Here is a 21,351-nt window from a genome sequence, read left to right on the forward strand (position 1 = left end):
TTAAACTTACAATCACAATGATGAAATCGAGCCAGCACCAGGCACTGGTGAAATACTTCTTAAATCCAAAGGCCACCCATTTCAGACCCATCTCCAAGATAAAAATGTATGTGAAAATACTGTCAGTACAATTAAGTATTGCTTGGATTTTGGGTTGTGTACCAAGGTAAATATCTTCAAATACCTGAAATGATAAAGCACATCCATAGACCAAGTTGAACTCTCTGCTGACTATACCTTTTATTTTTCTTCCTTATTTGAATAAACTAGTACCTCTCTTGGTGACAAGGTTTTGCTCAAAAGGTATTAAGGCTGAACTTTTCCAATAGAAACAATTCCTTGAGTAAGTAAAACCAGAAGAAGGAAAATCCTATTTCTAGATTTCTGTTGCCACTATAGTTCCCCAGGCTCTCATCACTGGCTCCTGGAGTATTTAAAAAATAAATCTTCACCACACTATTTCCTGGTCTTCCTAATCCTTTCAACTCTTGCCAACAATATCTTGCCAACTTTTCCAGAACCTCCCAGTGGCATACACCATCTCTCTCATCCCCCTAGTTACCTGGTGGCTCTATTCAGTGGCTCTTTGTTGCTTATAACATCAAGTCCAAACACCTTAGCCCACACTCTGGATCCTGCCAACCCTGAGGCTCGTCATCTTCCACCACAAACAGCATTATCCGTTTACCCCAGTGTCCCCTACAGATGTGATCATTTTGTATGTGAACCATGATTTGCAAAAGTTTGGGAAGCACTGGGCTAGAGCTCCCAATGTAAATTACTTTGAATATTAAACTTCATTAAGTGTGATTTATGAAAATTAGATATCCAAGCTTTTGGAGAGGCCCTTTTCCATGCTACATCCAAACTTTCTTCACCTGAAGTATGTGTGCGTGTGACTCTTCAGGGTCTATATTACTAGGGTATAAGCTGTCCTTTTGGTCTTTACAGTGTTACTGAGGATGAAAGAAAAGAGAGAAGAGGCACTAAACCTGCCAAGTCATTTGGCAGGCAATGCCAAATGAAGGCAAGAAAGACATCAGCCCTGCTGTCAGGGACTAAGGTAATCCCACAGTCCCACAAACCTAGGGAAAAAGAATAAAGAATAAAACAGTCTCACTTCCAACCCCCAAGTGGGCTTTTGACTGAAGAAGGCCCTTCATCTCCTCCTCTGCCCCACTGGCTCCTGGTCAGCATTTAAGATCTCAGCTTAGCTTATATCTTCTATAGGAAACTGTCCTTCTTCCACAGGAATAGGTTAGGTGCCATCCTACATGGCCCCATGTCACCCACTGCTTCTCTGAGTGTATCACTATGGCCCTGGTCTATAATCTTCTGGACTCCATCTGTCTTCCCTACTAGCCTCCAAGCTCCTGAAGGTCAGGGATTGTCTGTTTGCCTCTTGAGGAGAGACAAATCTGAATGGTGTTGGAAGCTCATTTCCTCTCTCATTTTGAAAACTTAGCAACAAGCTGGCTCAGTAGGTCTGAGTTTGCCCAATGGAAGAGCAGGCTGATATCAGCAACTGAGCTTTGGAAGCTCCCATAATATAACTAGGCCATTTCCTAATCCAGGAAGCTCCCATTATTAAGTAGTTGCCCAAATCAGAGCTTCTCAAACTCTAATGAGCCCCAAATCACCTAGGTTCTGGTTCAGCAGGTCTGGGGTGGGCCCAAGGCTCTGCATTTTTAATAAGCTGCCAGGTGATATGAGGCTGCTGGTTCATATACCACATACAGTGGTGAGGGACTAGATGTTTCTTGTCTCCATTTCTCTATAAATATGTGTAGTGAAACAGGGCCTGGGTCCCTCTCCTGGAACCCTCTGCATTGTGTGCTCAGTATCACTCTGCCCGGCCTACACTTGCCTCATCTGAAGGCAGATGAGAACTAGGAGGATTGTGTGCCCTCTGCTACTTTTCTGATTATAAGTTTTCTCACACGGTGCATGGGGTGTGTGTCTGTGACCTTGTGACAACACCACTGCTTTTCTACTGACTAACACAGGGCGTGGCAGACAACAATGACCATTTGTGGAATAAATGCAAGAACCCTGTCTTTTGGAAGTGTAGACAGCTGGTGAGATGTAATCACCAGAAGATTACAAGGAACCCTACAGGGTGAGCGACAAAAATTAATCAAGGGAGTTCTCTGGGATGGTCTTAGGGAAATTTTCTTGTTTGTTTCAGGGATAATTTATATTGCAGTAAGCAGGTAAATGGGGATGCCTGTTGATCACAGGCTCTGGTGGGCCCCCATGTGTGCTCTTCTCCTTTCACCTAGAGATTACATAGGTGTAAAGCACTAACCAGGAAGGCAGGGGTATAGAAACAAGACATGTCCTTGTCCCTCCTAGCAACTTGTGAAATGTTCTGTGACTCTAAATCCATAAGGGATAGCTCAGTACTCCATTCACTTGACATGACAAATAATAAGAGAATTTAATTTTACATTATGGCTATTTTAAGAGGAGACACAGAACATAATGGGAGGGAGAGAGAGAAACATGTAGGTGATAAGAGAGAACATACTGTTGCCCAAGGTGAGGATATATGCGCAGAGGAGGAAAGATGGACTACAAGGTGAGAAGAGAGCGCAGAAAGGAGTTTATGACTATACAGCTAGGGAGGCTGATGGATTTAGTTATTTCCAAACCTCACTGGAAATCACACCATACCTCAGTTTAGAAGGATCTGTCATACACATAAAGTGGTATCTCTTTGTCTCTCCTCTCAAGGGACCATGAGTGGTGAAAAGTACCAAGGCAACTTATATCCTAATCTGGTCCCTGTTGACTTCTCCTCCTAATGTTTTACCTTTTAGAAAGCAGCACTATGGTCTTCAGAAAAAAAAAGAATAGGAACATTGCTGTCTAGAGGACGAAACATGTAGGATACAGTGAAAATGTCTAGAAATCCTCCAGGAATGATGGACAGACTTGGAGTCAAGGGCAAGACTCTAATAGCCACTTTAAAGTGCCTATTTGGGGACTTCCCTGACGGTCCAGTGGTTAAGACTACACACTTCTATTGCAGGGGGCATGGGTTCAATCCCTGGTAGGGGAACTAAGTTCCTGCATGCTGTGTGGTGCAGCCAATATATAAAGAAAGAAAGAAAGGAAGAAAGAAAGGAAGAAAGAACGGAAGGAAGAAAAAGAAAGAAAGAAAGAAAGAAAGAAAGAAAGAAAAAGTGCCAATTTGGATCATCCTTCCCACAGGTAAAGCATCTTCGGCTTGGGGATTTCCCGGTTGTAGCATTCCTCCAGAACTTGCTGTGCAAAACCCTGTCCCCTAAGGGGATACAACAGCAGAGATCCCACTTCTTCTTGGTCTCCCCACATTCACAGCCCCATGAGGGACCAAGTCAGAATGAAGCCACCCAGCTGCCTTGATCCCCAATGTCCCCACAAGACCATGATAATTTACCAGTGCCCCACTGCTCAGCAGAATCACAAAGATAATAAAGCTCTCAAACCAGCTGTGTTTCACTATTTGGTAGCAGGTTTTCCGCAGGTTCCACCAAATGATCCAGGGGGACTTCCTCTGGTCCATAGTACAGCATGGAGAGCAGCAATCCAGGCCTGCAAGGAATTAGCATCACTATCATTAGTGTCTATAATATGTATGCATTAATAGCCCAACTCATCACCCCTCCTTGTACACACCATGTGACTTTGAAAATCCACCAACTAAAGAGATGGAGTCTTTTTGCAACCCCTTGAATCTGGGCTCAGCCATGTGACAACATTTGGCCAACAGAGCAGAATAGGAGTCATATGTGCCAGTTCTGACTCAGTGAGAAATTCAACAAAGATATAGAACTATAGGAAATATAAAAAAGAACCAATCAGAACTGAAGAATACAATAACTAAAATGAAAAATGCACTGGAGGGAACTAACAGATTAGAGGATGCAGAAGAATGAAATCAGTGATCCGGAAGACAGGGTAGTGGAAATCACCCAATCAGAACAGCAAAAAGAAGAATTTTTTTAAACGTGAAGAGTTTAAGGGATCCCTGAGACAATATCAAGCATACTAACATTAGCATTATAGGGGCCTCAGAAGGAGAAAAGGGACAAAAGACTTATTTGAAGAAATAATGGCTGAAAACTTCCCTAACCTGGGGAAGTAAACAGACATCCAAGTTTGGAGATTGGGAGCACAGAGATTCCCAAACAAGATGAACCCAAAGAGATCCATGCCAAGATACAGTATAATTAAAATGTCAAAAATCAAAGATAAAGAGAGACTCTTAAAAGCAGCAAGAGAAAAAGAACTAGCGTTATACAAGAGAACCTCCATAAGACTATCAGATGATCTTTCAGCAGAAACTTTACAGAGCAAAGGGACTGGCACAATATATTCAAATTTTTGACATTTTAATTATAATGTGTCTTGGTGTGGATTGTATTATTATTGTACTATTCAATTCTTTCCTACATTTTCTAAGTCTTCGTTGAAGTTCTTACTGGGATGAAGTTCATTTTCCTCCCTAGTTTGGTCAGAATTCTTTTTTTTTTTTTTTTTGCGGTACGTGGGCCTCTCACCGCTGTGGCCTCTCCCGCTGCGGAGCACAGGCTCCGGACGCGCAGGCTCAGCGGCCATGGCTCACGGGCCCAGCCGCTCCACGGCATGTGGGATCCTCCCGGACCGGGGCACGAACCCGTGTCCCCTGCATCGGCAGGCGGACTCTCAACCACTGCGCCACCAGGGAAGCCCGGTCAGAATTCTTATGATCATCTCTTTGAATTCTTTATCAGGTAAATTACTTACCTCTGTTTCTTTAGGGTTTTTCCTGGGGTTTTATTTTGTTCTTTCATTTGGAATACATTCCTCTATCTCCTCATTATGACTTTCAGTTTTTGTTTCTATGAACTAGGTGAAACAGCTACCTATCTTGGTCTCGAAGGAGTGGACTCGTGTGTGAGTATCCCGTGTAGATGGCTTGCACCTGGCAGCTTTAGCAGGGCAACTGGGACTGGAGCTTGCCAGGGGCAATCTCTGGGGAGCACTCCTCCTAAGGCCACCCAGGCGGGGCAGCTGGGGTTAGAGCGGGCTTGGGCTGGAGTCAGTCCCTGGGGAGTGCTGAGGCCAAGGCTGCCTTGGTGGGGTAGCTAGAGCTGGAGTGAGTGAGGGCTAGGGGGAGTTCTAGAGGTAACTCAAACAAAGGCGCTCTCTGGTGCCTCTGACCCCACAGAGGGCTCCAGTACATCCCTGCTCATTTGGCAGAAGCTCTAGGGTTAGTACATGGATATCCTTCCAGTATAGTCTAGATGCCCTTTAAACTGCTATTTTCTTGCTGCGTCCCAAGGTAGGTGAGTCTGTGCTCTGGCCCCGCAGCAATATTCCTTCCTACTGTAGGTCACTAAGTTGGGGGTGGGATTCCCATGGATACCATGTCTCCGTCTTTCCTACCTGTTTCTATGTGGTCTTTCTATGTGCAGTAGCTGTTCAATCAACCCCCAGGTCTTTTTCAGGAGGAACTGCTCTATAAGTAGGTGTAGAGTTGGTGTGTTCATGGAAGGAGGTGAGCTCAGGGTCTTCCTACGTCACCATCTTGGACCCCTGCTCCCAGAGAAAAATCTTGAGAGATGAGTTGAGGGCCTGGCAAGGGCTCTAGTCAACCCCAGACTTATGGTCAAGTTCTCTTGGTCTATGACCTCTAATACATCCTGACAATTGATGTACTGGGAACTCTACTAAGTGGCAAAAATACTGGCCCAGTGGGCTTTCTGGGAAAGTTTTCTAGATTTTCTACCCTGGTACTTGGGCTGTACAAGTTGACCCCACCTAAATCAAGAATTTCCTGAAATGGTCCCCAGAATCCAGGGAAGACTCTTCACTTTTGTCTCCAGTAGAAGCAGAAAGAAAGCCTCTACCAAACCATACATCTTCAAAGAATAACAGAATCCCATCCAAATATTCCATGAACTGAAGGTAGGAATACTGCCACTTACCTTTGGGCAAACATCTCTCTGGTTCCTTTTTGGGAACCATTTCAAGTTCCCGCCTAAAGGGATCCTGTGGACCAGTGGTGCTACATTCTGAGAGAACACTCGCAGCATCAGACTTCTGTACATCAGAACAAAGAAAGGGGGAATCACTTCCAACACCCTCTTTCACCATGGTTAATACCTAATACCTTATTTTATGACTTTTTATGCATGAAACTAGCTAGGCAAAGGTATGAGGGGTGTCTAGAAAGTATACCTCTTGTTGCGTTCTTTCCTAAATGTTCTGACCAGCCCTGACTTCAGGAAAGAATTCTCTAACTGCTCTCCCTTGGTTGATGAAAGATAAGGTACATGAAGACACAGTGCCTTAACCTTTTCCTCCCTCCAAATCTTACCTCTGATCTGCTGACTAACCCCAAATATGGAAGCCAGGTGATAAGAAGGATGCTTCTTTACTGAGACTGAAATTGTCAGCTACCTCAATTCCCAGAATAATAGGCCTAGAACAGTGGTTCTCGTTGATTTTACCCTCCAGGAGACATTTTGGCAATGTCATTGATTTTACCCTTTAGGAGGAGACATTTTGGCAATGTCTAAAGACATTTTTTATTTTTACAATGGGGGGATGCTATGGGCATCTAGTGGGTAGAGGCCAGAGTACTGCTGAACACCCTACAATACACAGAATTGTCCACATAACACAGAATTATCCTGTCCCAAATGTCATGGTGGAGAGGTTGAGAAACCCTGGCCTAGACCTTTGCTTAAGATCTAATTCTGGCAGTTTGCTTTGTACTAATCTTGATATTTTTCCACAGTGGCTATCTTGGAGAAGGTGTATGGATGAGCCATGTTTCTTCTGAGAACACCCTGGGAAAATTACCTTTCGGGGATTCTGTATCGACAGATAAGGATCATCTTCAGAGAATATGTCCATTTCCACACTCTGAGCTCCTGGACTGGTGGGCTCCTTGGTATTCTGATGGAGTTCACTGGTCTGACACTGAGAAACCCCGAGTAGAATTAATATTCCTCCTGGACATCTCACTTGAGATGAAACAAGTTTGAATTCTATTTGGTTTTCTGTTTGTCATGAAAATTATTACATTATTAACCTTTTTCGCTTTACTTTTGAAAACTGATCCTGGAAAAACTCAACATAAAATAATTCTGGAACACTACTATAGGAAACTTACTCATAAGTAATATAATCAAAACAATATGCTTTGGATACAAAATTCACCAAATAATTAAGAGATGAAACTTACTGTAGCCTTTCAATTCAATGGCAAAATAATAAATTGTTTAATAAATGGTACTGGCATAATTAGTTATCCCTGAAAAAATATTACAATGTCAGAATATAGTAAAAATTAAAATCCATAATCATTTGATATTCTGATGTAAAAATAGATGTATAAAAATATTAGAATAATAACTTGGAAAATAATTTTTTACTCTGTTGGGTACAGAGGGTTGGCTTAGCAAAATAGGTAACTGAAAGACATAAAGAAAATATGAAAATATATCACAACATAAAAATAAAAACTAAATTTTGTCCTATGACCTGCAGCTAAATCCAAGAAGGATATGCAAAGTCACACCTTAAGTGAAGGTTTCGTCCTAAAATCTATGTGAGGGTTCCTGTGAATGTGACACTGTAAGGTCATGATTTAAGAACACTTTCCCCTTTGAACATATACACACAATAAACAGGTACACATTACCTATGGGCCAGACACAGAACAAAAAGATAAAGTAATAACAATTTAAAGCATGTAGCAGGTAATGGTGAATAAAAGTGCCCTGTGTGAGGAAGGAAACCACAGTTATGTCCAAAGCTTGAAACTGTGGGCTGGTTGAAGTTCTTGCACTTAAGAGAGAAAGTCAAAAGAAGCTGTGGTTTTGTGACCACCTAGAGGGGTGGGATAGGGAGGGTGGGAGAGAGGGAGACGCAAGAGGGAAGAGATATGGGGATATATGTATATGTATAGCTGATTCACTTTGTTATAAAGCAGAAACTAACACACCATTGTAAAGTAATTATACTCCAATAAAGATGTTAAATATAAATAAATAAATAAATAAATAAAAGAAGCTGTGGCCAATGTTTGGGATTACAATTATACAAAGCTGCACACCTAGAGAGGAAGGAGGCAGCACAGCCTCAGAAACAAGACCTGGGCAAAGGGAGCCACTGGTTCAGTGACTGGATCTGCAAAATGCCTAGTATCACTATTAGACAAGAATCCCAAGTTGGCAATACAAGACTTAGTTCTGAAATGGATCCCCTAGGAGGGTCAATTAAAGATACCACAGAACTTAGACTGCAAAGAGAGGGACAGATCCTCCCACAAAGATGAGCTTTCAAATTCACACTCCAAAATGTATGAGTAGACAAACATAAAACCAGTAGCCCTCAAAAATTAGCTACAGGGAGGTGAATTTACTTGAGAAAAAAATGAAATTAGTATAGTAATCTGAAAGCATCATTAAAATTAACAAGTTTAGAATTTAATTTTAAAAAGATATACAGAATTTCGCTTCCTGGATAGTAAAGTAAGAAGCTCTGCAGACATGCTCCACAGGAAAATTAACATAAGTGGTGGAAAATATTCATAAAAAATCATTTAAGTTTCTGGAAATTGTCCTAAAGGCATACAGCAAATGAAGAAATATTTACTAAAAAATTCTACACATTTCAGTAATAACAGCAGGAGTCTATGTCACTTGAGCCATGACCTGCTCTCTTCCTTCCCACCCCCAGCTCAGTTTGACAGGAGCTCCACTCTAGGCAGATGTGACCAAGAAGATGGGGCTCCCTTTACCCTCAGCTCCCAATCAAGAGATATATATCTCACCAGAAGGTGCAGGTCACCAACTTTTCTCATCTCCTCCAACTCTGAGTTGAAGAGGCTAAATTTCTGGTGAATGTGGCCAAGAAGTTGGATTTCCTTTTTCAATTCAGTTTCTACCCATAGGACAGAGACTCTATTCCAGGTTCAAAAGCTTGAGAATACTGGGGCCCTGATCACCCTTACTCCAGCTAGTTTGCAGGGCAGAGGTTCCATGAAGGAAGAGGGAGGCTGAGAGATGAGAGGCTACTGCCCCTCGGAGTACCAAGGGTAGCGGCTATGGCTAAGTGATCCTTCCCAGGGTGGTAGGCAATTCATAAGAAACAAAATCTCTTTTTGTGCTATTCACTTCACCTTCCACACTCCCTTTCTCACCTTTCAGCCAATTCAAACTCTATACTTCTTCTTTTAGGGCTCAACCAAAGGCACTTGATTCCCCTGTTGCCCCAGCCCACTCTGATCGTGCTCCCCTCTGAACTCCTCTGACACCGCCCACCTGGGCCACAGGTGCAGGACCATGATTAGAACCAGCCCCGGATGTGCAGCTGCCACATTTTATACCCTTATCATCTCTGCATAGTGCTCAGAACAGGGCAGGCAACCAGTGCCCTATGGCAACTCTAGCTTTGTACAACGTCTAAGTCTATGTGTGAACCTTCATACCTGTTTTCCAGCCTCAGGTTGTGTGACAGGCTGTGCCTTATCTTCACCAGGGGATTCAGCATCATCTTCTTCCTCTGCTAGTGGGGCCAACCAAGTCCGATCATGCCCAACACTCAAGGTCTTTGGTGCGGAAGTCAGTACACCAAACTCCTCCCAGGTCTCTGGGCCCTTTCTCATCTCTGTGACCAGAAAAATGACACCTTTGCTCTCTGCCTCAGGACCATCTGTCACCTCTTTTTGCTTTGGTAAATGTTGTCTCCTGCACCACTTGGTACAAAAATGCTTGAGAGTATACATGACAAAACAAAAAGCCCGGCAGAACCGGTCCAGGGCTAACTGGACTTTGGTTTTCCTGACCTCTCCTTCCAAGTGTCCATCTCTCTCCTCATTGCTGAAGGAATTGAGCAGCAAGGCAATGAAGAGGTTGAGTACCTGGGAAGGGGCAAAGGGAGGGGGGACATAAGGAGAATGAAAAATTTAGCAAAGGAAAAGAATACAGTAGGTTTCCACAACAACTTTTCCCCAAGACCCAAAACTAAATCAAATGAGAGTTCTATGTCCTGCCTCCCAAGAAAGTTCATCTGTAAAATAAATAAAAGGAGAGAAGATTGAGGAAGTAATAGGGACATCAAGATAAGACCAAAGGAAAATTGAAGTTAAAGAGTGCAGACAGCCATATCCAGTCTGTCTGTGTGTAAGCAGCATGTACTGTAGACCCTGGCCAGGGTAAGGCTAAATGGCGAAACCATGTGGCAAAATCAAAAGTGGATATTCCTTGGGGATCAGCCAGAGTCACTTTTTCTGGAATTGCCCACAGCGATATGGGTCTGATGTCTAAGACTGCTGTGCTAGGAGGTCCTCTCCTGTCTGCACAATTTGAGAGATGGTATACTTGTGCAGGCTTTTAAAAATCTCTTTTGTTTGTGGCTCTTGCCAGCTCAAACATATACAGCTCTCTGGGAGAAGTGTCTTGTGGGTGTTAACGGGTCTAGTCACTCTTCCTCAGCTTCACCAGGAGAATTCCCAAGTCTGAATCTTTGCTCAAGCTCTCCTCTATTTGCTAAGTCCTCTTTGCCTCTTAAGTGCCCTTCTCAAGTACTGTGTCTCCCACAAAGCCTTTCTTAGTGCTCCCTTCCCACTCCCTTGGGTGATACCCTGCCCTTCTGATCTTTTGTATCTTTTACTGTCTATCAACATCACTCATTAGGTATTTAGGATAGTTAATTTTATTTCTATGTGGATTGTTAATTATATTTGCATGATAGCCCCAACTCAGTTCTGAAGATCTTATGCTCAGGTATCCCTGTCTGTCTCCTGTCTCGTCATACCCTCACTGGTGTACACCTAATTAGCCTCTCCATAAATAGCCATGTTTCCAGCTGCAAGTAACAGACTCAGGGCAGCTTACACAGTAAGAAAATGTCACATGACAAGATATTTGAAACGTTTTAAACAGGGGACCAATTATGACCCGACAATAGGCTTGTTCCACCTTCCCTCTATCTTCCTCAGTGCTTACTTTGCCTTAGTTTAGTTCTTCTCATGGTTGCATAATGTTTGCAGTTCTACCAAGAGTCACGGTCATAAAACGTCCAGAGGAAGTAAAAGGACCACTTTTTTTTCCTCATCCCTCCTTCCTCCCCTCCTCCTTCTCTCCCCCTTCCTCCTCCTCCTCCTCTTCCTTCTCCTCCTTCTTCTTTTAAACAACAAGAAACCTTCCTCAGTGGACATTTCTTTACATCTATTGAACAAATTAAGTCAAAAACCCCTACCTCAGCCAATCAATGGCGATCTGAATAACCACCTGGAGTAGGATAGACATTGGGACATCTTTATGAGCACTACGTGACAAGGTTTTCTTTCATGCTTACTGTACTGTCTTCAAACAAAATTCAAATGCAGATTTTAAAATATTATATATAACATTACATTTATAATACTATACTTAGAGTAACAATTTTCACTAGTGAAGTGTTACAAAAGAAGCCAATGCATTTGTTTAGTCCATTTATTTAATACAATGACAACAACAACAAAACTAAGACACTCACCACGAGTTTTCCTATCACCATGATCAACAGAAACACAATAATGCACAGTGCTTGGTTAGCTTCTTGCATACATTCCCACATGTTTTCGATCCATTCCCCACAGAGGATGCGGAATACCACCAGAAAGGAGTGGTAGAAATCCCCCATGTGCCAGCGTCGTAAACATGGGACTGCAGGATCGTGGGACTTTGAATTACTCTTTATGCAATTGAATTTAGAGCCAAAAAGCTGCATGCCAACTACTGAGAAAATAAAGACCACAATGGCCAAGACCACAGTCAGGTTTCCAAGGGCTCCAACGGAATGGCCAATTATCTTAAGCAGTGTGTTTAAAGTTGGCCAGGATTTGGCTAACTTGAAGACCCTCAGCTGTAAAAACAGACAATAAACAAAAATGGAAGAAAAGCCAGTTAAGAACAAATTCCATCTGCTCAGCTATAATTTAAATGACATGTTCCCAAACCACAGCATTTATAACTTTCAAAAATCTTTTCAAAGCCAGATCCATCCTAAACATGGTCATCAACTCCATGTCCCAATCTAATATTCACCTGTATCTACTTTTTGTTTAAAAAATGGAATATTTTGGTCTAATATTTTAAATGATAAAGACTTTGGGATCATGATGGTGGAATTGAGCATACGTGTTTATTAAATATAATGAATGTATTGGAACCCTATATAATATACCAAGGGTCAAAAACTTTGGCCCCAGGGCCAAATCCATCCCATTGCCTGCTTTTATATGGCCTGAGAGGTAAGAATGTTTTTTACATCTTTAAATGGTTGGAAATAATTTTTAAAAATATTTCATTACACATGAAAATTGCATGAAGTTCAAATTTCTATGTCCATAAATAAAGTTTTATTGGAACACAGCCACGCACATGTGTTCTCTACTGTCTACAGCTACTTTTGTGCTACGATAGCAAAGCTGAGTGGTTTCGACAGAGACCATATGGCCTGTAAGGCTGAAAATATTTACCATCTGGCCTTTTACAGATAAAGTTTGCTAACTCCTGTATTATATATTTGAGGTCACAAGTTTGAATCTAAACTTCATAAGGATGACAAGAGTAACATGATGTTTTGTACCCAGGAGAGAAAAGGCAATCAGCCAGTCAAGACACACTCTTTTTCCATGAGAAATTTTCTCCATGGAAACCTAAAGACCTTATAGGAGACAATAACCTTAGAAAAAACACAGCAACTAGTTTATAGATTATTTCTTATATTAACTTTCAATGTAAACCAGTGGTTTCACTCCAAAGTACAATCCTGTTAAGTATCAACTATTTGGGGGGTGGGGAGATACTGCAGGTCAGTATGACTTATCACAAGAGAAGGACCACCACTGTCTACTTAGAGGGGAGCTGAGGGCATCTCAGGGAGAAAATGTGGTTCTGTTCTTATCCACAGGCAATGCCACAGAGCTCCTTGCCTCATAGCATGGCTGTAATAAATCTAAACAATAGTAAAGCGAATGTAATTTTGCTCACCCAAGCACGAATAAAACTTTAGGGAGCATCCTAATAACGCCTGACTTTAAGCAGTGTGATTTTCTAACATATGCCAAGTATAAAATGTATGCTTAAGTAACTGAATCAAATGTCTTATTCTACAGGCTTAGAAATCCTATCCATGCCAAAAAAAAAAGTAAATCTCTGAAAGGGGACAAGAGGTCACCTTTTGTGGTTTCCCTATTACCCTCCCACATGTGATTTCTCTGTGATTTCTGTCCATACTTCTTGTGGGGTCTGTCACACTCCATTTTGCCTCATGGTCATTTCTGGGCCTGTCTTGTATCTTCCCAAGACTGCAAACTCCTTGAAGGCAGTGCTTTCCTCACCTTTGAACCTTCCCTCATGTACATATCAGGTGCTCGGCAAAGGTTGCCGGGATGCCTCCAATGGTTCGTGGATGGAGGGCAAAGACTACAGAAAAGGAATGTGGTACTGGCAGCAATGAGGAGGGACCCTGTGAGATAACACCTGCAGGCAGCACCCGACCCCCGTCCTGGGCTCTGTAGTCTACACCCCCTTGGTGAGCCCAGCTGTGAGGATGCCTGGCTCAGAGCTCTGTGGGGGAAGAGATCATTGGAGGGGTTGTACACGAAGCAGGGAGCAGAGTCCTGATACCAGAAGACACAATTTTGCATCTGGTTGCCTGAGGATCATCTTGTGGAGGGAGAGGGAGGAAAGTAGGGGTTCACCTGAGAGAAAACGCCTTGGGACTCACAAAGGTATTAAAGACCTGGGTGGGAGGAGGAGTGCAGTTTTGGTTCTCAGGTTAAGGTAAGATGGTAAAGTTTAATCCAAACTAGCTACTGAACTCACTCAAGACTCTTCAGTCCTGTCAGATAAGTTATTCAGTATGGGACTTCCCTGGTGGAGCAGTGGATAAGACTCTGCGCTCCCAATGCAGGGGGCCCAGGTTCGATCCCTGGTCAGGGAACTAGATCCCACATACATGCTGCAACTAAGAGTTCACATGCCACAACTAAGACCTGGTGCAACTAACTAACTGACTAACTAACTAACTAACTAACTAAATAAATAGCTGGTTAAATTGGATTATCATCCTGACAGCCCCTTAAAAACAAAAAAAGAAGGAAAGAAAGTGCCTTACCACTCTTAAGGAACGAAGTGACATACAACTTTGTTTTCCTGGACACATACTATTTATTATCACCTCTGCAAAACTCAGAAGAGCAACAATGCTGTCAAAAATGTTCCAGCCTCGACGAAAGTAGTGGTAGGGATCCAGCGCAATGATTTTTAGGCACATTTCAGCCATGAAAATGCCAGTGAAAACCTACAGCAAGACAAAGAAAAATGAGAAAAGGAAGCTACCTCTTCTTGGAGATACATTTTTAAGAATGGTCCAAGGGAATTACAGAGGTTACAAAGAAATAAAATGTATTCTCATGCTTGATACAATATGCCCTGCAATCCACAAAAAAGAAACGTTTACCACTGTAGTATGAACCTCACTCTACCTTTGCCCCTCTCTCTGCCCTCCTCCATGGCCTCCACTCCAGTGTCACCAAGCTAAGAGACATCAGGATGGAGAATAAATATTATTTTCCATTCTGTTAAAAAATAAAGCAAAATTGGCTTCTTGGTAGATGGCAGAGTAATAGGAAGTGTCAAGCAATTCCTCCTCTGAATTCTCTTTAAGATACTAATAACTCCGAAGTGGGGGGAATACACAACAGCTCTGAAAACTAAAGATAAATATCGTTCATAAACCAGAATGCAGGAGGAGTTCACCTAACCATTCAATCTCAACACCTTGATCAGAAAAAAAAAAAAAAAAAAAAAAATTAAAAGGGCCCAGAGCAGAGAACTGAAAAACACTACCAGGCGCGGAAAAATGTCTTTGAGCAACCTGATATAGAGGATAAACCCTAGATTGGTCATGGTTGAAAGGAAGATTAGCGAGTCAGAATATAATCCTAAAGACTCACTAGAATGCAGGGCGCACCATTCCAGAACAAAATATCAAAGAATTAAAAGGAGGGGCAAGAGCTTAAAAAGCACTAAACTATGTCTTTCCCAAGGGAAAAATAATTCTCTGTCTTTAACAATTAGATAATACAGGCTTAAGATATTTGCAAAATGTAGCACAGTAGCCAAATTCAAAACTAAATCTATCCTTTGCAGAAGATAAAGCAAAGCATTCCTTCATAGCAAATAGCACTTTCTCTATCACACACACACACACACACACATTAAATAGAAATGAGAAAAACAATAGTATGAAAGTAATACAGTAATATGAAAAGGGTTAAAGTCTTTAAAAATGTCTTTTTTTTTTTTTTTTGTGGTAAGCGGGCCTCTCACTGCTGTGGCCTCTCCCGTTGCGGAGCACAGGCTCCGGACGCGCAGGCTCAGTGGCCATGGCTCACGGGCCCAGCCGCTCCGCGGCATGTGGGATCTTCCCAGACCGGGGCACGAACCCGTGTCCCCTGCATCGGCAGGCAGACTCTCAACCACTGCGCCACCAGAGAAGCCCCTAAAATGTCCGTCTTAACAGGGGCCCCCAACCTCCGGGCCGCAGACCAGTACCAGTCTGTGGCCTGTTAGGAACCAGGCAGGAGGTGAGCGGCAGGCGAGCCAGCGAAGCTTCATCTGCCGCTCCCCATCGCTCGCACTACCACCTGAACCATCTTCCCCCTCCACAGTCCGTGGAAAAACTGTCTTCCACGAAACCGGTCCCTGGTACCAAAAAGGTTGGGGACCGCTGGGGCTTCCCTGGTGGCGCGGTGGTTGAGAAGCTGCCTGCTAATGCAGGGGACACGGGTTTGAGCCCTGGTCTGGGAAGATCCCACATGCCGCGGAGCAACTAGGCCCGTGAGCCTACTGAGCCTGCGCGTCTGGAGCCTGTGCTCCGCAACGAGAGAGGCCACGATAGTGAGAGGCCTGTGCACCGCGATGAAGAGTGGCCCCCACTTGCCACAACTAGAGAAAGCCCTCGCACAGAAACGAAGACCCAACACAGCAAAAATTAATTAATTAATTAATAAACTCCTACCCCCAACATCTTAAAAAAAAAAAAAAAAAAGGTTGGAGACCGCTGTGTTATAAGACTCTCCTCTTTAGTTCTGGAAACAACAAAAACAACCCCTAAATGATTAAATTTCCTTATTAAAAAGTAACACGTGATCTATCTTTATAAATAATTCAATGACTTACTATTTATAAAATACATCCCTAAAATAAAATGACACAAGTTAAAATAAAAGGATAGGCATAAATAAACACAGAATAGGCAAATAAAAAGAAATCAAGGGTGGCAAAGAAAAATCAAAGCTTATACCTATCTTCTCCCTTTAAACATTGCTGCCTATCCCTGCCCAGTGCCATAACCAGCGCCTAAAAGCAGGCAGTATTGCGCATTCCCGTTAATTGCGCTGGACTGATCTCCATCCCCTTTTGACCCCCTCTTCCTCCTCCTGTCTCCTTCAGGCTTTAGGTGTCTGAGCCCAAGAGCGTCCCTAGATGCTTTGGGACCATTGGTTCTGCAATCCAATTCAATCGCTATTTATGACTTCTTGGGAGCTCAATGTACTCGTTTGATTCAAGCAATTCTGAAGCCTAGAGAGTCCATTTCTAAGTCTAGTCCACAGAACTCCACAGGCCAGCTTAATCCTGGTCCATCCATCAGAAGGGAGAGGTCTGAATGTGTTCTTTCAAGCTCAGGGCTCCAAGGCCTCCCCGCACCACCATCACAGGGCCACAAGAGATGAGGTGGCTGCCCCTTTTTTTGCATGTCTAGGGAATGGGGCACATGGAATAGATGAACAGGCTACATAACCAGCTCTGCATGTTTCTCTTCAATTTTCAGGACCCAGGGTCCAGCTGCTGCCTGTGTTCTCAGACACTAACAATGTCCCTGTGTTCCTTCTGCCTCTGGAGAGAGTGAAGAAGAATGTCACTTAATTTGCCAGCTTCCAACTGTAAAATGCAACTTCACCTCAGCACCCAGGATGCCTGGTCAGTGGGAAATGTGAGAGGCGGGCTTTGGCTATTTCCCACAGTTGGACCAGCAGATGAAGTGATGGACAGAACACCTTTGCAATTGGGAAGCCCTGTCCAGGGGGATAACTCTGGGTTCTTTGCGTATTCTCTGGAATTTATCCAATAACTCCATCTACCAGGAGATGCTGAAAGATGGGTCCTGCTAATTCTGTCGAGGTAGGGACTGTTGCCCTGAGGGCACAGCATTCTGCCTCCAAGTGAAACTAAACCTTCAGGCCATTCTAGGACACCTCAACAGGAGAGAGCTAAACATCCTGGCCTGGAGCCCAGAAGATGCCAGCCTGTTAGAAGGTATTGTGTGTGTTAGCTTTATTGTGCAACATGGAATCTAATCTGACCTATGCACACCCACAGGGCACTTCTTCCCAAAGGCGGTATGGGAAAAGGAACTTAAATGCAGACTGTCTGTAAGGAGATCCACCCTGCTCTTATACTGCAGTTCCCTACTCTTCCTGCATGGGATGTGGAACCAAGGGTGACAGGCACCTGTCTACAGTTCTACACCATCCTAAACCTGATGCATGGAAGCAGCTCTGTGGACCAACTCCTGATTCAATACGTACTGTGGGCTCTTGTCAAAGTAAAAAAAAAAAAGGAAAATTTAAAAATACCTACATACATACATACTGCCTGGAAATACTCTGCAATGCTAAAAATGATCATCTTTGTTAGTAAGACCATAGGAAATGAGTTTCTTCTTTGTATTTCCCTTCTTTGTATTTTTACTTATTTTTAAAATTTAAAAAACATATATTGCTTTTTAAATTAGAAAAATAACATAAAACTGTAAGAAGAAAAGGCTAGACATTCTGGTAAGAATTTTAGCTAATTAACTCATTAGCAAATTAGGGTAGAACATTCACTAGGTACTTACTTATTTTTTCTGATATTTGGGAAACTAATTTTCCCTTGGGCCTTCTGCAGGAGCTATGAATTAAAGTGAACAGTTCTTGAAAAATCTGCTCCCCTATCTTAATGTTCCCAATTTAACTGAGAGTAGCTTCATCCAATAACAAACACACTGAAGCAGGCTCAAGTCTGGAACCCCACGCCCACCCCACCCCACAAGCCTCTCACACCTACTCCTGGGAAAGAACCTCCTACAGCTTCCATGCTCTGACTCACCTTTCCAGGGAAAATAAAACTTAGTAATGGCAGTCACACTGTTTTGTGACAAATGATGTCGTCAATATCACTGGGGACCATGGTACTCATTACCATGGGTCTCTGGCTATGGTTAATGTTTTCTTGATTATCCAAAATAGTTGACCGTTTAAGATGTCTACTTGCTTCTGTCTTACCACTGAATGACTCTTTAGTCATCCATTAGATGACTAAAGAAACACCTCAACGTACTAGAGGGCGAACAGGGGCCCATGGAAAATTACTGAAATGGGTAAAAATAAAATCCTAACAGTCATCTTTTCCCTCTACTCCACCTAAGAGGACCAAAGACCTATGTTAGGCTAGGCCACTCACAAAATGTTTAGACTTTGAAAGAGTTATAATTCAAAGTTTGAAATATGTTTTATATTTTAAAAAGCCTAGAGTTACCAAATTCCCTGTGTACAACATATTCTCAAAACTCTGGTCCATTTTGTAATGCTCCATGGCCAAGAAGAGAGTGTTGATTATGATGCAGATGGTGATGGCCAGCTCAGTAAAGGGGTCAGTCATCATGGTTCTCAGGGCCTTCTTAATGCACAGCCACCGGGGGCTACAGTCCCACACGAGGTATTTGGATGCCAGGTTTTCCCCACATGGGAGGCAAGGTTCCTGTGATTTTTCTTGTTCTGGAGAAGGAGAATTGAAAGAGCACTTGAGGAGTTAGGTCTGAGCCAGTCTGGCTGTTCTTTGCCTGGGTGCATTCCTTCCTCCCTCTTCCCTAGCATCTCCTGTGCTACAACATGATCAGTCAAGAAGGGTACTGAGGCATAGCTAGGAAGGTTTCCCACACTCAACTCCCATGTGGTATAGTCAAGTACTTCAAGTCTTTATACTTATATTGAGCATCTGGGAGCAGGGCCGCACTTTGGGAGATACAGATGGGAAAGTCAACACTGACTGGCTATGAACCCATGAGAGAGACAGACACAAGTCCAAGTTATGTTCACTCAAGGAAAACCATGGTGACGGCTGTACCAGAGCACAGGAAGCTACCAGGGCTCAGGGGAAGGGGAGATATTCAGGCAGGGGCATCTATAAGCACTGAAACAAAAGGCATGCTATCAGTTGGTTGAATTCAGGCCAGAAAGCAGGTGCACCCTGATTTCCACACAATTTCAAGGCCTCATGAGATGATGCAATAGGCTCAAAAGTGCTAAGAACCCATTTGATCCCATTCTTGCTGGGACTTGAGTCCTGCCCTTGAACACAAACCCCTCAGTTTGGTCCCTGTTGCCTCCTGTTAATCAGGTCCATCAGATGGTTCCAGCCTGCATACGCAAGTCTTCTTCTATTATTCATGCCAGATTACTATTCTAACTTCAATGACAACTGTAACCTCCTGGAAACTTCTATGTCTTCTCTTCTTTGGCTGGCTATCATTGTCACTGAAACTTCCTGCGACTGCCTGGCCTGAACGAGAAGTCCCGTTGGTGCGCTTGGTCCCACCACTACCCAAGTGGCAGCTCAGGGTGGGCCCAAAAGGAAGGCCTGCTTCTTCCAAGCCATTTTGCTCACATGCTCCAAAGAAGCATGCGGAGTCACTCTGCAGGAAGTACAGTGGGCTGCAGAGGGCTTCTGGGGGGCTGGAGAGAGGGAGAAGGGAAGGGCATCCTTGAAGTTAGGCTCCCCCTTGGTCTTGGAACAGAACTTACCATGCATGGTGATGGTGAGGATGCTCACAGCGCTCAGCGCTCTCTGCCTTTGGAAGGGGTCTCTGTGCTCATCACAGTGGTCCACTGACAGATTCTGGGACAGTCGTTTGGTTTGTTCAAGTAGGTGTGGCTATAAGAGAAGGCATGGTGGACTGTCTAAGGGAAGGGGTGACCGCTCCTCAAAACTTGACAAACTTTGTTTCAATGCCACATGCAGCGAAGATGCTCAACTAACTTCAACTTCATGGCATGCCAAAGGTGCAGTTTTCTTAATTCACATTTAATAGATAAGAGAAATATGGTTTGAACATTCATATTTCTTATGTATGCCCATTTCTAGAGTCTACAGTTGTACCTACAGAAACATTTCTTTCTCCGTGTTTTATTCATTGCCAACAAAGAGCAAAAAATATTTTACAAAAACTAATGCGCAATGGTTCAGGGTATGAAAGCAATAAAAAGTGCAATTTAGAAACAATGTTTGTGAGGGGCAGAAGTGTTGTATAAATTTAGAAAGGTGGATTGAGGCCACATAGTGAAGTGCCTTGAGTGGCTGCCTAAATAGATTTTGAAATAGTCAGTAACTAAAAAGAACAGTCAAAATAAATATCACAAAATCCATATACTAAACTTCAAGCACTCAGGCCATGTCTAAGAGCTTATTGATTCTCACCTTATCTACAACTATAAAGTATCTAGAGATTAAAGGACATAAACCTCCAGCTATCCAGAAAACTCAGGTATCCGTAACTACTTATTCCCCCAAAGTTCTGACCAACCATGGCCCCAGAGGGAACTATCCCTTTCTGAAAAGCTATTCTAAAGGGAGCCTGTAGTCTTTCTATAGCTATTTCCTATTCTAGTTAAAGGGAAAAGACACTTTATGTTAGGTGTCTGGGTCTTTGTCTATTGCTTTGTGAAATGAGGAAAAACTTGCAAAATATTAAAAAATATATGCAGTCTCTTGAATATGCTGTGATCTGACAGCAAAGAAGCCTCTAAATCATGAGATCTTGCCCTGTCACTCCATCAGATAACTGCTCAGAGCAGTGGGTGAGGTCCGTGCATCTACTTCTACAAAGGCCCTTGAACTCCCTTTCCCCACCCCAGGCTCAGGCCCACACATCCACCTCCTGCCTGCTTCATCCTCCCCCTACCTCAGTAAAGAGGCTCTAGCCATTATTCCCTGGCCTGTATCACCAACATCTTCCTCTCTTCTGACTTCTCTTCTCCAGAATTAAAACATGTTCAAACATCCCCCACCTTAAATGATAAGAATAAGCTTTCTTTTTCTATAGTACATCCTCCCATAGCTTCTTTTCTGCATATCCTGCTGCCTACTCAATAGCCTGACTTGAATGCCCCATAGGCACCTCAAAACTGGCACATGCAAAACTTAACTTGCTATCTTCCTCGCCCCCAGAACATCCTCTTTGCCCATCTCAGTAGATTACCCACCAACAAGT

At 43.1% G+C, this 21,351-nt stretch overlaps 1 protein-coding gene across 1 annotated transcript in view; it reads right to left on the reverse strand.

Annotated features, from left to right (window-relative positions):
• Nucleotides 1-21,351, reverse strand: part of SCN11A (sodium voltage-gated channel alpha subunit 11) — a gene marked incomplete at its 3' end in the record, with an annotated part of 87,220 nt that overhangs the window by 23,605 nt on the left and 42,264 nt on the right. Inside the window, exons 13-21 of the mRNA XM_079712385.1 lie at nucleotides 19,886-20,015; nucleotides 18,621-18,859; nucleotides 14,152-14,337; nucleotides 11,524-11,892; nucleotides 9,473-9,904; nucleotides 6,838-6,957; nucleotides 5,958-6,072; nucleotides 3,425-3,579; nucleotides 11-184 (exon numbers count right to left, since the gene is read on the reverse strand). Of these exons, the coding sequence (XP_079568511.1) occupies nucleotides 11-184; nucleotides 3,425-3,579; nucleotides 5,958-6,072; nucleotides 6,838-6,957; nucleotides 9,473-9,904; nucleotides 11,524-11,892; nucleotides 14,152-14,337; nucleotides 18,621-18,859; nucleotides 19,886-20,015 (1,920 nt within the window). The remainder of the gene's footprint in view (nucleotides 1-10; nucleotides 185-3,424; nucleotides 3,580-5,957; nucleotides 6,073-6,837; nucleotides 6,958-9,472; nucleotides 9,905-11,523; nucleotides 11,893-14,151; nucleotides 14,338-18,620; nucleotides 18,860-19,885; nucleotides 20,016-21,351) is intronic.

This window comes from Hyperoodon ampullatus (assembly GCF_949752795.1).
Source record: "Hyperoodon ampullatus genome assembly, chromosome: 10".
Lineage (NCBI taxonomy): Eukaryota > Metazoa > Chordata > Mammalia > Artiodactyla > Ziphiidae > Hyperoodon > Hyperoodon ampullatus.